Source organism: Epinephelus lanceolatus, chromosome 20, assembly GCF_041903045.1.
Source record: "Epinephelus lanceolatus isolate andai-2023 chromosome 20, ASM4190304v1, whole genome shotgun sequence".
In the NCBI taxonomy this organism is placed as follows: domain Eukaryota; kingdom Metazoa; phylum Chordata; class Actinopteri; order Perciformes; family Serranidae; genus Epinephelus; species Epinephelus lanceolatus.
Window position 1 is genome coordinate 24,299,344 of NC_135753.1, and position 15,575 is coordinate 24,314,918.

The window sequence follows — 15,575 nt, forward strand, 5'->3', positions numbered from 1 at the left end:
CTTTCTGGGTGTTTTTTGTTTGTTTTTGCTAGTGTGTCACATTCAATGTAACAGACAAACCAGAAAACAGGTTAGTGCCCATTTGTATATATATATATATTTGTATATCGAGCCCACGTAGGAAGTAAATAGCCTGACTAATGGGCCGTATATGGGATTGTCCATGGGTTCCATATTAGCCCCTTGCCCATTACCCACACGGGAAGGTCTACCCAAGTGGGCCCCACATGAGTTATGCTAGGGCTACCTGGGTACCAAGTGGATACCAAATGGGCATCTTATCTGGGGCCCACTTGGGTAAACCCACCCATACGGGCAGTTGGCATGGGGCCGATAAAGAACTTGTAGACAATCCAAAATAGGGCCCATTTTTAAGCCCATTAACTACCAACATGGACCCTACATACCAATAGCCATGTTTCCATCAGCCTGTTTAGATGCACATCTAGAAGTATCGCATCGGAAAATTATGACACCAAAATTCAAATTGAAATCCCCTGATTTGCAAAAACTAAAATACGATCGCTTTAGCCGGGTTTTGGTTGATTGAAAAAAAATGTTGATTCGCAAAACGGGGGACGGAAACAGTTATGTTTGAATTAAGTCTGACGTAGCACACCTCTCTCCATGGTGATATCAACACTCCGGGTCGGGAAGGCGGTAATGCATTTACAAGCTGGTTGCCAGCTGCCAGAAAACGTAGAAGAAGAAGAAGAAGAATGCGAGACTTGTTTTGTTTCCGGTTCTGCGGAAAACTCGCACAAGTTCATAGTTCTCACCAAAGTCCGTACATTTAATGGAAACACACAGGATTCGTATTTCTTTTAATGTGCATTTCCCAATGATTCGAATCACTTTTGGATGGAAACATAGCTAATGTTTACTGGGTAAACAGTAGAAAGCAGCATGGAGGCCAGTTAAAATGTCGGTGCAGACTAAATTTGGAACAATGTTTGGCCGCTGCTTGAATGGAGAAAGACGGTATTTTGTGGCAGCCTATCATTGCATTGCTGGCAAAGGGGCAAAACTTAGTATGAAAAGCTAAAAGCCGATCGGCTGGGGCTGATAAGTACCCGTGACTACTGCAGTCATTTGACCAAGGAGTAACTGCCAATTATAACCTTTACCATCAAACAAAAAAGCCAGATGTTAGCAACTTTTAGTGGGTTTTTGTGCGGTTGGAAAGGGACTTTAGTTAGCTTAGCGCAAAAACTGAAATGGGGTGAACAGCTAGCCCAAAAATCCACCTACCAGCACCTCCTAAGCACACTGACATGTTATATCTCATTTGTTTATTCTGTACAAAAACCAGTGTAAAAACAAGTTGTGGTTTTACAGGTGCAGGTGGATGGACTTTGTTAGCCTTAGCCAAAGCCATGCTAGCTGTTTCCCCATTTTCAGTCTTTATTCTAAGATAAGCTAAGCAAAGCACCTACTGGCTGTTGCTACATATTTAACGTACAAACATAACAGTGGTTTTGGATTTCTCATCTCAATCTTGACGAGAAAGCATATTTACCAAAATGTCTATTCTTTTAATGACTTTTGCCTTTTTTTTTGTGTATTTCACTGAGCACAGATTTTCTCAGTGAAACATTAATGCTAATATTTCTGTAAATTTAAATCTCGTATGAACATAGCATACCAGCAGGGCAAAAATTACCAAGATGTTTTGCCACAATAGGCCTTTGTGACAGCAAACAGTTCAACCTGTATTCATGCTAACGCTGGCTCTGTTGTGTTCAAGTGCTCCAGCTTGAGTGAGCCAACATGTAGGACACCAGGAACCTGAAATCCAAGCAGCTGGCCATCATTAATTTCATTAATTACACTGCACTTCCCACTGTGACAAGTCAAAATGTCCTCTGTGAAAAAGGCCTATCTACATCTTGCATAAGTCGCCCCATCAGATCACCAACATCTCCCTTCTCTACTTTTTGCTAATGAACCAGATACTGTATGTGAGGCTGGAGAGGAGCTGGGGAGCTATTAAACTCAAATAGCCCTGCTAGTGTAATGTAGGGTTGGCAGTTTAAAGTAGAGGCTGTGAGAAGGTTGCATTCGATCATTTCTGACATGACGGTCCACTCCTGTATCACTGAATTACACTTCTGAATGACTTTTTCCCTTTGCTGGTTGTAACCGATTAAGGGCTTTAGCTGATTCATCACTGCCATCAAAGTCAAGCTGCTCCTGTGTAAGGCATTGATCAATTTCACATTCTGGAGAGGGAGCGAAGTACAGTAAGTGTGGGAGGGTTATGTGTCAAAAATGGTGGCGTTTCTCTTGAAATGGCTGCTGAGGCTGCACAATGTTGGAACGAGCCACGTGTGATTTCATCAACTTCAGAACAAAAAGCTTTCTTAGCATTGTTTTACAGTGGGCCTTGGTGTGTTTGTACCTCAAACTTCTTGTAGTGCAATGATTTAAAAAAAAAAAAAAAAGAAAGAAAAAAGAAGGCGGTCCTGCTGGCTTCAACAGTAAAACAACAACATAAAACACTTTAAAACTACACTTACAGGATTTTTGGTGTGATCTTTGAAGCTACTGCTGCTGTCACACAACTCACACAGAAGAAGCTCCTCTTCAGGATCCTTTCTGTGCGCCACTCGCTCTACAGTTGACACTATAGTTTCGACAGGAAATGATATATTACACATGTCACTATACATATTTCTACATCCTCTCTACAGTGGTGGGTAAAGTGTCCAGTTTTGGTGGAGCAACTCTCTGTCATTGAAGGGGTCTCAGGCTGCAACTGGATTCACAGCCACTAGAGGGCGACGGCGCCTCTTCCTGGTGCTGGCTCTCCTCCTGCTCATCAGACAGAAAGCTGGGGAACGTCTGTGCTCGAGGGATAAAAGTCATTGTCAGGCCGCTTCCTGTGTGGGGAAAAAAAAAAGGATGGAGAGTCAGTGGAGCACTTAATTTTAGCAGGATCTGATTCACTTAACTGGACCTTACGTCAAAACAATATGTCCTGTTTTCTTCAGCAATATATTTATGGCACAACTGTTGCTTAGCTACTGTCCATGCAGAAATCTGTATATACAAATGAGGATTACAAGAATAATCCTGGCATTCTTCATTTATGCAAAATTATCTTTTCTGACGTGGGTGGTTCTCAGATAATACAAAAATATAAAGCCTTAGTTCATGGGAGGATGATGAGAGAATGGGCACAGATATGCAAAAGGCCACACCATCTCTTACAGAGGCAAGACACAGACTTTGTGGTGGTTTTGCCTCTTTTTTGTGTCTTTTTGTGGTCATTTTGAGTCTCTTTCTGGTTGCGATGTGTTAATTTAAGTGACATTTCGCAGGTGAAGGCCCGTGACACTTTGGGCTCCCGGGCCTGTCAGCTCGTTCAATAATCCATCCATGCCTAAGATGCACAATAGCCTCAGATGTGATGGAAAATCACCCCCGAATAAACAACCTCATTCCAGAGTGATCTACGCTGTCTCATCTTTTTTGGACTGTCTGCCATCTCCCCTCTTTCCCCTGCTCTCTCCCTCTCCACCTTAATTTTAATTAATTGGACCAATTTGTTCTGCAGTTCATATTGGTTAACTGCACTGAGAGGGAGTAATGGATACTTGTGGGTGGAGGGCCGTTCTGTGCAACTGTGAGACCATTAATAATATATTAGGATGCTGTTTGGAGATGTGCACGGCGAGGTAGGTTGAGGATAAAGTGGCTGGCAGGCTGCTGATCATGCACCAAACAAGGAGGAAGTGGCCTGTGATTAATATTTCAGGAGGTGCAAAAGCTAACACAACAGCGTTATCAACTCTAACCTATAGCATATATGGTGCCTACTGATACAGCTGGCTGCGAGGAGCTGCTGCGTGTCAATACGTTTCAACTCAGTTTACCTCCGGAGGTTAATTGAAATTTGATTAACAAATTAAAATTTGACTTTGTTCTCTGTAAGCCATCTTCTTCCGGGGCCGCATCGACAAAATTGACAAAGAGATAATTTTCTCTTCTGCTGGAAGTGTTTGTTAACAAATATGATTTTAAGCTATGCAAATCATTCCTACTACAGTATAGCGAACACACACACACACACACACACACACACACACACACACACACAGTCTTTTCTGTGTGTGTGTAGCCAGCAGCACCAGTCATGCTGCCACCAAAGGGAGTCAGGCTCAGACCAGGAGACGCACTGCCAACTCACTACGACGTGGAATATAAAACATGACCCAGTCAGCCTGGCAATCAATGTCAAGTGGCTGTGTGAACGCGTGTCAGAGCCACAGAGAGTTGAACAAGAAATGCGTGTGAGGAGAAATAGTAGTCGACTAAAACGAAGACAACGAGAAGGAGAAACACAGAAAAAGCATTTTCCTGTGCGAGTTCAGGGAACAGCTTGCAGGAGGAAGCACAGAGGGGCTGGTGTGGGCGTGAGCCTGAGACCACAACAGTACCAGCCATAACAGGTGAGTCATACACACACACCTCTGTCCCCTAGTCTTCCACTACTCCCTGAAATAAAGAAAAATAAGATAAGGCTCCAGCTTAAGGTTTTAAATGCAGCTCAGTTCATGTTCTGGAGAAAAACACTGCAGGTTAAAAAAAAAAAGGGGGGGGGACACTTTCTCTCCTCTCCACGTTGTGCTTAATAGATTGCTGAAACAAGTGGTGCGCAACCAGGCATATCCTTTTCAAATCTTTGTCAAGACAATCCCTCTCCCCAACCAAGGCCAATTTGGGCTGAAAAAAAAGAGGCAGGGAGCTCAGTGCAGACAGAGCGGGCGAAGCAGATCTCATCATCTCCTCGGCCATAAACAGCGGCGTTTGTGCGATGCCAGACCCCCAACGAGTGCCACAGTTTTTGGACGCAAATGTAGACACGCTCACGAGGAAAAAAATAGTAATAAAAACGCAGAGAGGAGATGGTGTCAGCATCCCTCCTCCTCTTCTATCCCTATGAGAAGCAGACAGTGATTTGTCAGTGCCTTTTCATTACCAGGGAAGGTCATGTCATCCTATCTGGCCTGGGGTGGCAGCTGCTGGGCTGGAGCAGACAGGACAGGCAGGGAAGGCACTCACACACACACATACACGCACTGACAGATACAATAGTGGACCTGGACACACAAGCAGCTATTCATGCAAGCATGTACACACACACCTGTCTGCACCTTCCTTCACAGTGCGATAACCCAGATGGCATCCTAGTAACAGCTGTAACCAGAGAAAGAGGCTGCGTGTCTCATGAACTCTGGATTATGCAACGCTGCTGACATCCAGCTTTGTGTCGTTTGTGTGGTAAACCAGCCAAAGGGGCAACAATACAGTATAAAAGATCACTCCAAGTGCAGCCTTAAAGGTCCAGTGGGTAAGATTTCAGGGGATTTAGTGGCGTCGAGCAGTGAGGTCTGCAGATCACATACACCCGAAAGAATTCCTTCAGTGTTCATTGTTCGGGAGGTTTTTTACCAGGCACCAAATTATCAAATCTAACACACAGGACCTTAAATATTGGGTCAGTTAATATCATCCCCAAATCATGCAAGACGAGAGCTGAGATTAAAAACTTTCCAAGCATCCGCCAGGAAAGAGACCAAAACACTTGAACTCAGTTTTACCTGGCTGCGATGAATTTTTCATGCGATTCACTTTTCCTTGCATCTACATCGACTATATTCCTTGTCGCCTGTTGCAGATAAGATAGTGTTATCATCCTGTTCTGCTATCATCTTGTCCCCGTGCCTTTGATACTTGCTCCCTCTCTGTAAAAAAAACCCTCTCGTATCACTCCCAGCCGATCAAACTAAGAACAGCGCTCCATTCCATTAGAATTGCTAATGCTACGGCACTAAACTGCGGAGCACAATGAAATGCAGGGAGAGAGCGAGAGTGTGTGCGAAATGGCAAAAGATTACATAAAAATGGGTCCAAGAAGAAATACAAGCATTCTTGTCCCCTTTCCATTCCACTATTAGAGCTGGTAATTGAACCATTTCCGACAGGCGTGGTGCCTTGCTTTTTCAACTCGCGAAAACTTTAAAGTGCACTTATTTCTATGCATCAGCAAACTCGGAGAACACAGCAGTATCACTGAAATGCAAAAGAGTGAATAACATTAGGAGAGTAGAGGTGGAGCGCGGAAGAAAGTCGAAACATTGTCTTAGTGTGTAGTTTCTGGAGATTAAAACATCCATCTTTGGTTTTACTTAATTAGGTGAGCTCTGTGGGGGAGTTTTGTTTCATACAGCCACATGATCAAGGCTGAGTGTTAGTTTTTTTCCGCACCACATCCCCCTCTGTTTCTCTTAAACAAAACACATTTGACAATTATTACTTTCAATTACGGCAAACAAGGCTTTTGGGGATGTATTTTTTGAGACATTTCCAAACAAATGAAAAGCAGATGTGAAATATATTGAAATAAAATAAAAGTTACAGTAGTGTACTTCACTGCCAGGTCCCCCGTTAACTGAGGCAAAGAAATAAACAAATAGGTGGATAAACCCTCGACGGGACAGGAAACTCTGTTCCTTAATTATTCCCCCGGACCCGCAGGGTATTTGAAAGCAACCCGAGCATGACTCAGCAAATTGACTGTGCTGATTGGATATTCATCATGCACGCAGTGATACAGCCAAGGAGCAAAGGCAGCCAGCCATCGTGATCTGAAGTCCTGATTTCTTACCTCTTTTTGCACCCAAATCATTATTACAGACAAATAAATGAATCTGAATTCCTGTTTAACTGTTGCTGTAAACTGGAAACATCATATTTTCACAAGGTGCTTTCCTTGAGGAGATTTGCAACTATATACTGCATACTTAGACTGAGACTGTGGGGCAAAGTTATCTTTATCTGTTTGTTTTTGTGTCTTTAGTGTGGATTTGTGCCGGTGTCAAAAGGTTTTCCTGTCTTTTTCACTCTGCTCTGTTCCCTGACATCAACAGTGTTTCTGTATCTGCTTAATTATTAATTTCAGTCCAACGTTTCAGTTTAGTTGATGCATTATCAATCAGCTGTATAAATGACACAAGCTTGTTTAGTTTGTATAATGGGTTCATAGGATTATGATCTGTGGAAAAGTGTTCACCCTGCTGTAAGTGTGTGTGTGTTGTGTGTGTGTGTGATGTTTTTCTTTGTTGTTATTCTGCCTGGGATGTTGGAGTAGATCAGCTGCTCAGCAGCTCAATCAAGCATAGTGCAAACAGGTTTGTCTAATTACGTCCTCTTAGCAGGGAGGGGCTGGGCTCTGTTAAGTGTAGGAAGATATACACTCTTCCACTTTATTAGGTACACCTGTTCCACTGCTCGTTAATGCAAATAGCTACTCAGCCAATCAAGTGGCAGCAACTCAATGCATTTAGGCATGTGGACATGGTCAAGACGACCTGCTGAAGTTCAAACTGAGCATCAGAATGGGGAAGAAAGGTGATTTAAGTGACTTTGAACGTGGCGTGTTTGTTGGTGCCAGACGGGCTGAGTGTGATCTACTGGGATTTTCACACACAACCATCTCTAGGGTTTACAGAGGATGGTCCCAAAAACAGACAATATCCAGTGAGCAGCAGTTCTCTGGGTGAAAATGCCTTGTTGATGCCAGAGGTCAGAGGAGAATGGCCAGACTGGTTCAAGATGATAGAGAGGCAACAGTAACTCAAATAACCACTGGTTACAACCAAGGTCTGCAGAAGACCATCTCTGAACCAACAACACGTCCAACCTTGAAGCAGATGGGCTACAGCAGCAGAAGACCACACCAGGTGCCACTCCTGTCAGCTAACAACAGGAAACTGAGGCTACAGTTCACACATTGTTGGGGAGTAGAGAGAGACATGTAAGTGAATTTGTAACTACATTTTGGGATGGCTTGTTGGTATTTCAACTGCATTAAACTACTGACACTACAATCAATTTTGGGCCATAAAAGGAAAGCCCTGATTTTTGTTTTTATTTTACCATTGCTTCTCCACTGTAACTGAACCCCCTTTGACCAGCCCCATCCCCTCTTCTTTCACCCTGACCACTGTGACAGCAAGCCCAAGCAAAACACCTTTGTGTGGTGCATGTGCAAAAGGATGGGCTTTACTCAGTGCTCACACAGCGACAGCGTCATCATGGATAAACCTCCTGAATGTCAGCCTGAGGAAGAATCACCACGGCCATACTTCAGCAAATACAACATGACACCGACTTGCTCCACTCCACTAACAGGACCTACGTTTTTACTGTGAGCTATGCAAGGTGAGAGACGGCAAACACAAATCTAAGAACACATATAAAGGTGAGTGTATTTGCACCGACTTCGCTAGCCATATTAGCAAAGTTTAGGTGAGTGAGCCACTTTGTAATGATACATACAGGATGGACATTATATGCAAAACCAAAGCTGACACTCCTGCACTTTCCCATGAATACTTTTGCAATAAACTCAACTGTATTACTATTGTATTATATTTGTAATAGTTTCATAGTACATTTGCATATTCATGGACAGACTCTCGAGGCGCAGCCGGGGGGAGGAAGGGGTCCGGTTTGGGAAGCTAAGAATTGCATCTCTGCTTTTCGCAGGTGATGTGGTTCTGTTGGCTTAATCGCAACGTGACCTCCAGCATGCTCTGGGGCGGTTTGTAGCCGAGTGTGAAACTGGTGGATTGCCGCCTCTGGGTTGCGAGAGAGTTACTGCCTCAAGGGAGGGAGTTCAAGCATCTCTGGGTCTTGTTCATGAGTGAGGGTAGAATGGAGGGTGAGACGGATCGGTAGTTTGGTGAGGAGGGAGCTGAGCCAGAAGGCAAAGCTTTTGATTTACTGGTCCATCTAAGTCCCAACCCTCACCTATGGTCATGAGCTCTGAGTAGTGACTGAAAGAATGAGATCGTGGATACAAGCGGAGGAAATGAGTTTCCTCCGTGGGGTGGCTGGGCTCAGCCTTAGAGATAGGGGAAAGGAGCTTGGACATCTGGAGGGAGCTCGGAGTAGAGCCGCTGCTCCTTCGTGCTAAAAGGGGTCAGCTGAGGTGATTCGGGCATCTGATCAGGATGCCTCCTGTTCGAGGTGGTAGGAGGCCCTGGGGCAGACCCAGAACATACTGGAGGGATTACATATCTCATCTGGCCTGGGAACGACTTGGGGTCCCCCAGGAGGAGTGTCCCTGCAACCCGGCCCCAGATAAAGTGGATGAAAATGGATGGATGGATTTGCACTGTAGGTAAGATAGGCCTGCCGTAAATGACATATTATACTCGGTGTGTTTCTTGGAGTGCCCACGGATAAACTGTGATGTCAGCAGTGACAAATAAATGTTGTATCAGTGATTTCTTAATTATTTTTGTGTGATCTGGATGCTTGCTTGTTGTGATCAGCCTATACTTACCTGCACAGGTGGTAGGTTATTTCACTGTAGTTCGATCGAAATTTACAGGTTTCATTTTATCTCTTTGCTTCAGTATTTGTGTGTGTGTGTGTGTTTGTGTGTGTGTTAAATGCCACTTTTGTTTCACTACTCCTGCATATCTACTTGGCTCTTCAGCATCCCTTTTTAAAGTTTTCCGGTGCCAAGCCACCTCATCTTTCCTTTATATGAGGTGGCAGTGCTACAGCCGGAAGTCTAATCTGTGAGTCTAAATAAAAGCTGCATGGCTGTTGATGAATAGTGGATTCAGAACAGATGGTTTTAACAGTAGGAAATTGCAAGTCAGACTTGCATTGGACCGTACTGCACGATTTCTCTTTAAAAACTGGAGGGTTGAGTGTGTGACAGGAGGAGGTCCAGAGAAATGTGAAGCTGGTCTGAAGTGTTTATGAAAACAAAGACGAAGCTACATTGGCAAGGATCTGAAAAGCTCTCTTGCCATTTCGCAGGCACTTTAGAGAATCAAAGCTGCAGAACAAATATGGTGAAAACTGATGGAAAGTTACTGAGGATGAACCTCAATACATGTCTGAATACTGAACTTGAAACCATCTATACGTCAGTGTTGTTAGCCTATAGTCTGTTTTATTTACATTTTGGTAGCCTGGTTCCAGACCATAGACCCCGCCCACTCAACTGAGTAGGCTTGCATCTCTGGTCTGGCATCCTGCAATGAATTTGCGATTTATCTCGTCCAAACGATGGACGGGCCAATGAACGCCGGGGGTGGGGGCGGGTCTAGCGATTAGCCAATCAGCGCCATGCATGTCAAGCTGTACGCCGGTGGGTAACTGGTGAGCATAGCAACAATGGCGACCGCTACAGATCCTACAGACCACATTAACGATGCTATCGAGGTCGAGGTCAAGGCCACTACTTAATGAAGCTGCTAAACTGGATTTAACGGCGATGCAGCTGGGCGTGCATGACGACGGAGACATTTTAAACGGGCAATGCTCGCTCGTTTTCGGCACCCCCAAGGCACGGATACTAATAACGTCAAATTCTGGGTGAGTTGTTGATCTCTACTGATTGGTTAGGGAAAAATCAAATTCCCTCCCCCTTGTAAATCGCCCTCAATGGAGGCAATGTCAGACTGAAGGTTCTGGGAGCTTCAGTCTGACACTCAGGCTAACATTTTGGCAAATGTGCATCATGAAAGTCATACTGCTTTGGCTACCTCTGTTTTCACTGCACAGACAACAGTCAGTTATTGTTGGTACAGAAGGAAAAGTCTGATTCTGATAAGTATGAGCCAAGAATTGAAGTTTCTTTAATGATGTCTAAAAAGAGTTATGGAAGTGTATTCTTTATAGACAAAATCAATCCTGGTATCAGTGTAAAGACAGTGGGAGGTGTTAGCGGTGGGCATCACCAGACGCCTAGGATGCAATTTTATCACAATACTTAAGTCAGGATACAATAATATTTCAATTTAAAATGTTTTACAATAACATATATTGCAATATATTTACTTTTTTAATTGTAAATTATTAAGGCTGCCCCTAAATGTCGCTGATTTGAATCATTAGTTGGTGACCTCACAGTCGACTGAGATTGTTTCAAGTCCAGCAGTCATTTTTTGTTTTGTTTTGTTGCTAGTCACTGTGCTGTGCAGTGTACTTCTGGGGACATTTTGGTCCCCAGATTTTGCTACAGAGAGAGTGCTCTTGACTTTCATGCTACTCTTTGGCACAGACAGCTGCAGACACAATGCAACAGCACAGAGGAAGAGAGACGCTGCACTGTAAGGCTCCGAGATAACATTATCTTCTCTCGTCTGCTCAGAAATGGCGAATTTACAGCTCAATATAATACAGTCTCTGGCTTTTTCTTTTTCATATATCTACTGTCGGCAAAAAATGTTGTTGCACTTTTCCGATCTGTCGTTAGCACAGTTAGCTTGTTTACTATATTACGTGATTGCACTGTCACACTGAGCCCGGTCAAACTTTTAAAATCTATATGGAAAAAAACTGAACTGTCGAATATTTGTTAAACATACAAATGTGATTCGACTGACATTATTCTGAGTCGGGTACCCCCCGACAAATTATGTCCCCAAAGGAAAAATTTGTCAAGTAATGTCTAATATCTAATGACACTGGTATATTTTTTATCTATAAAGCAATACTGGGCAAACTCTCGGCCCACCTCTGCACCCTTCTGTGTGTCAGCTCTGGTAGTTTCCAGCTACGCTCCTCCAGGTGGTTGCTTTTTAAAGTACACCAGGTTTTTAACAGATCTGGGGAAAACTGCATTCTCCTACTCTGCACCATGGACATGGAACAATCTTCAAAAGATCTAAAATTCGTAACACTTATATCCATCGATGATTTTAAGGGCATCAAAAAGAATGTGACAGAGACGTGCTTGTTTTTCTTGAGAGGACACTCTGTTTGAATAGGTGTTGTTTTATGTTGTATTTGTTTCATTTTAAATGTGTTTTGATTGGCTGCTACTTTGGCCAGGTCTCTCTTGTAAAAGATTTTCAATCTCCGTGGGACTTCCTGGTTAAATCAAGGTTAAATAAATACATAAAGTTTTCAGTCAGTACATCTCAATTCAATCATTTTTATTGCAGCAAATGTAACTAGTGGACTGAGAGAAGAATTAATTTAATTATTCTAGTAGGCGACCAAAAGTTTAACTTGTCTTTGGCATACTAATAAAATATGTGATACAGAATCGACACTTTGCATCCATGTTTTGATGCAATATTGCAAGGTATTGCGATCCAATGCTGTATTCAATTTTGTGAATTTTCTTCCACCCTTACGTGGTGTGTGTGATGTCTGTGAAAAACCTGGATGAAGTTCATATACTTTTAGAATGCATATATAAACATATACATTCACATTTGTTAACATCCCTTCTAAAGACGCAGTGCTGTTGGAACATATAAGGTTATGCTGAGCAGAGAGCAGCTCAGAGAGCAGAGGATGTAAAAGAGCTTCAGGGAGGTGGAGACCTTCTGCCAATGAAGAATCAATGCAATTACTCTGTATGGCTCTCCTCATCTAAGACTGGCTCGCAGCCATGTTAAAAGCAGCAGCAGCAGCAGCAGCACTCGACGTGTGTGAGCTCCTCCTGACACGCCTTTCACGGTCTGAACATCCCGTGTCACAACAGGAGTTAAACTCCTGTCGCTCCCCAGAATCACCTTGTCGCCCCCGTTGTCTGACGAGACCTTTTCGCTGCGTCCTCAAACACACTGATGCATTCAATTTATTCATGGGAAAGGAGGGGGGGAGATAATGGTAGCGCTGAATGTGTATGAGTGGGAGAAGGTGGAGAGTTGTTCTGAATCGGGACAGACACGCGGAGAAAGTGTGGGAGGACCAACGGAGATGCCAGGGTGATGGATGAGAGAGAAGCTCCTCTGCTCACCAGAGTTTGGAGAGGAAGAGTTGAAAAAGGAGAGTTTACAGAGACTGGGCCTATAAATAATGACCCTGAGGTGCACGCTTCTCTGTTTAGTGTAAATAAAAAAAAAACATGTTGATGTTTGTAATGGAAGACATACTTTGCTTTTGAGCTTATCGTGCCATAATTAAATGATAATAATAATAATAATAATAATAATTAAAAAATAAATCCAGCCTTAGGTTTTCAAAAGAAAATTATGACGTCACAGCAACTTTCATCTTCGCCTTGCGTTCTGTTTTGCTCTATCAGTGAAAGCCAAAAGGCCCATAATCCTCAGATAAGTCTACTAATCAACTAATACCATGGACAGAGTGTAATCTCATCAACTCACTAATCACCTCTCTGCCTCTGGTTCTACATCAAGACGTTAACACACACAAACACACACCCTTTATGTTTACAGTAAGTGCACGCAGGGGAATGAACGCTATAGGGCACCTGCTGCAATATTAATATATTTGGGGTGACATTGATCGCTCCTTCCCTCACGCACACACACAAACACACGCATAGACATGAACTCATTTGCTTGCAAGAACACACACAAATTTTTTTCCTCCCCCATGATTTAATTTTAATCACACAGTGCTGCAGTTCTCCCAAGTTTTGAGGGAGCATGCCACTGGCTGTTGCATGTGAACCCAATGTTCATTTCACTATCATAAGATAGCTCTAATGTCCTTTCCTGGAATTTGGCGGTACATCCAACTGGCATCACATCTGCAGACCACATGTAACCACACCAGATCAGGACCTCCGTATCCAGCACTTTCACCTGCAAGATCATATGAGACCAGCCATCTGAACAGTTGATGCCGTATGGAAGCTCATGTGCATGCTCATTGTCCTCTCTGGGGTCTTGACCTGACAGCAGTTCATCGTCGTTGTAGCGACTATACTATCAATGATAAAGCCACTAAGAGGCTGAGTAGGCTCTTTACTGTGACTCGTTCAATAAATCCATGCTAAAGCAAAATGAGATGAAACAAACTGTCATCTCACCAAACATAGGAACAGTGTTTGCGGGGGGTCGTTACAACACTATATGAATAAATACTTATACCAGAAAATAGACATCAATGAAATACAATTAAACCTGAACTATCCAGCAATAAATCACAAACTTAAAGTCCAGTATGACACTCACACATCAAACATCAGCAGTGACCATTTTCAGAAAAAGTGACATTTGGCATTTATTTTCCTTACTGCCGTTAAAAGAACATTTCGGCGCCAAAAACTCACTATCTTGGTCTAAAAGCCGCCACACCAGTGAATGAACAAGTAAAATAACACCCACACCCAACCCTGTGCCAGTTACAACTACTGGCAGTGAAAGTGACCAAAAGAATGCGTGCAGCCCAAACAGATTTGTGCAGTTGTGAGGCTGGTTGGATGTACTGCCAAATTAAGGGAAACAACGCTGGACACATCTTATGGGGGGTAACTGGACATTAAGTTCATTGCCAGCATTTTTAGTGGACAATCCTGCAGTCAGCATGTCAGCATGCTCCTTCAGAACTAACAATTTAGAGTGGCCTTTTACTGTGACCATCCCAGGGTGCACCTGTGTAGTAGTGACACTGTTCAATCAGCATCTTGATATGCAACAGGTGGATGGATTATCTTGGAAAAGGAGAAGTGCTCACTAACACTGATTTTAACACATTAGCGACCAGAATTTGTGACAAGTTTTTGTATTGAATGCACAAATAAAATCAGATGTTTAACTTAAACCTGTGAAAAATGGAGCAAAAACAAAAGTATTGCTTTTAAATGTTTGTTTGGTGTATTTGGGATGACATTTCTCTCTCTCTCTCTCTCTCTCTCTCTCTCTCTCTCTCTCTGTCTCCCTCACACACACACACACACACACACACACACATAGAGAGATATGAACCCACTGCTTTCAAGAACATACCAAATTATTTTTGTCCTTCATAATTTAATTTAGATTATGAGCCTGTCTGTCTCTGTTTTTATTGTTTATCACAGAAAAAACGGCTCTGGCTCAATTCAAAACTATTTTTCAGTAAGTTCTTTCATTATTAAATTGAAGATGGAAACTAAGATTCTGCGCTGGTCTATTATGGGATGATTTCAGACTTCAAAGCTAAACTTAATAAATTTAATTTGGAATTCAGAGGTTTCCATGTTATTCTCGTTTGAATAACAGACCATATTTAGAAGGTTTATTTGTAGATGTAAACCAGCTCCTATGTCTCCCTGCCTCTCCACCTACCTGTCTGTCCTCCACCTCTTCCACAGCGCTCCACACATTACCACTGATAGGCAGGTAAAGAAATAGCAACACCGTGCATATGATAATTAGTGACTGCATGCCTGTACCTTGGTAACTGTAGAGATCTCCCACACTGTTCTGACGCGTGATGTGCTGCCAGTAGGCGCTGCGTGGCAGGGAGATGGACTTGGTTAGCGTCTCTCTGGGGTGGATCTGAAACAAGACAGAGAAAGCTTACAGTGTCTCTCACTTCCTGTCACTCTCAGTCAGTCACTCACAACAGGGGAAATTGCTCTGGGTGTGTCAGTAAACAGAAAGTGCTCATAGTTCGGTATATTGCCGGTTGAATGGCATGTTTCCACTCTGGATGGCTGTTTGGCGGGCGAGATGAGGATTCATTTGGGATCATGATTATTGTTGTGGTGCTGGCTGATGTGTTTTAGAGTTTTATTTGTGGTGTGAAACTAAAGGCTTCATCGTAGAACCAGGCTACTTCTGGAAATATAT

At 43.1% G+C, this 15,575-nt stretch overlaps 1 protein-coding gene across 1 annotated transcript in view; it reads right to left on the bottom strand.

Moving 5' to 3' along the window:
- Nucleotides 1-1,608: 1,608 nt before the first annotated feature.
- Nucleotides 1,609-15,575, bottom strand: part of dok6 (docking protein 6) — a 67,496-nt gene continuing 53,529 nt past the window's right edge. The window contains exons 7-8 of the mRNA XM_033638316.2: nt 15,176-15,281; nt 1,609-2,882 (exon numbers count right to left, since the gene is read on the bottom strand). Coding sequence (XP_033494207.2) covers nt 2,734-2,882; nt 15,176-15,281 — 255 coding nt within the window. The 3' untranslated portion in view covers nt 1,609-2,733. The remainder of the gene's footprint in view (nt 2,883-15,175; nt 15,282-15,575) is intronic.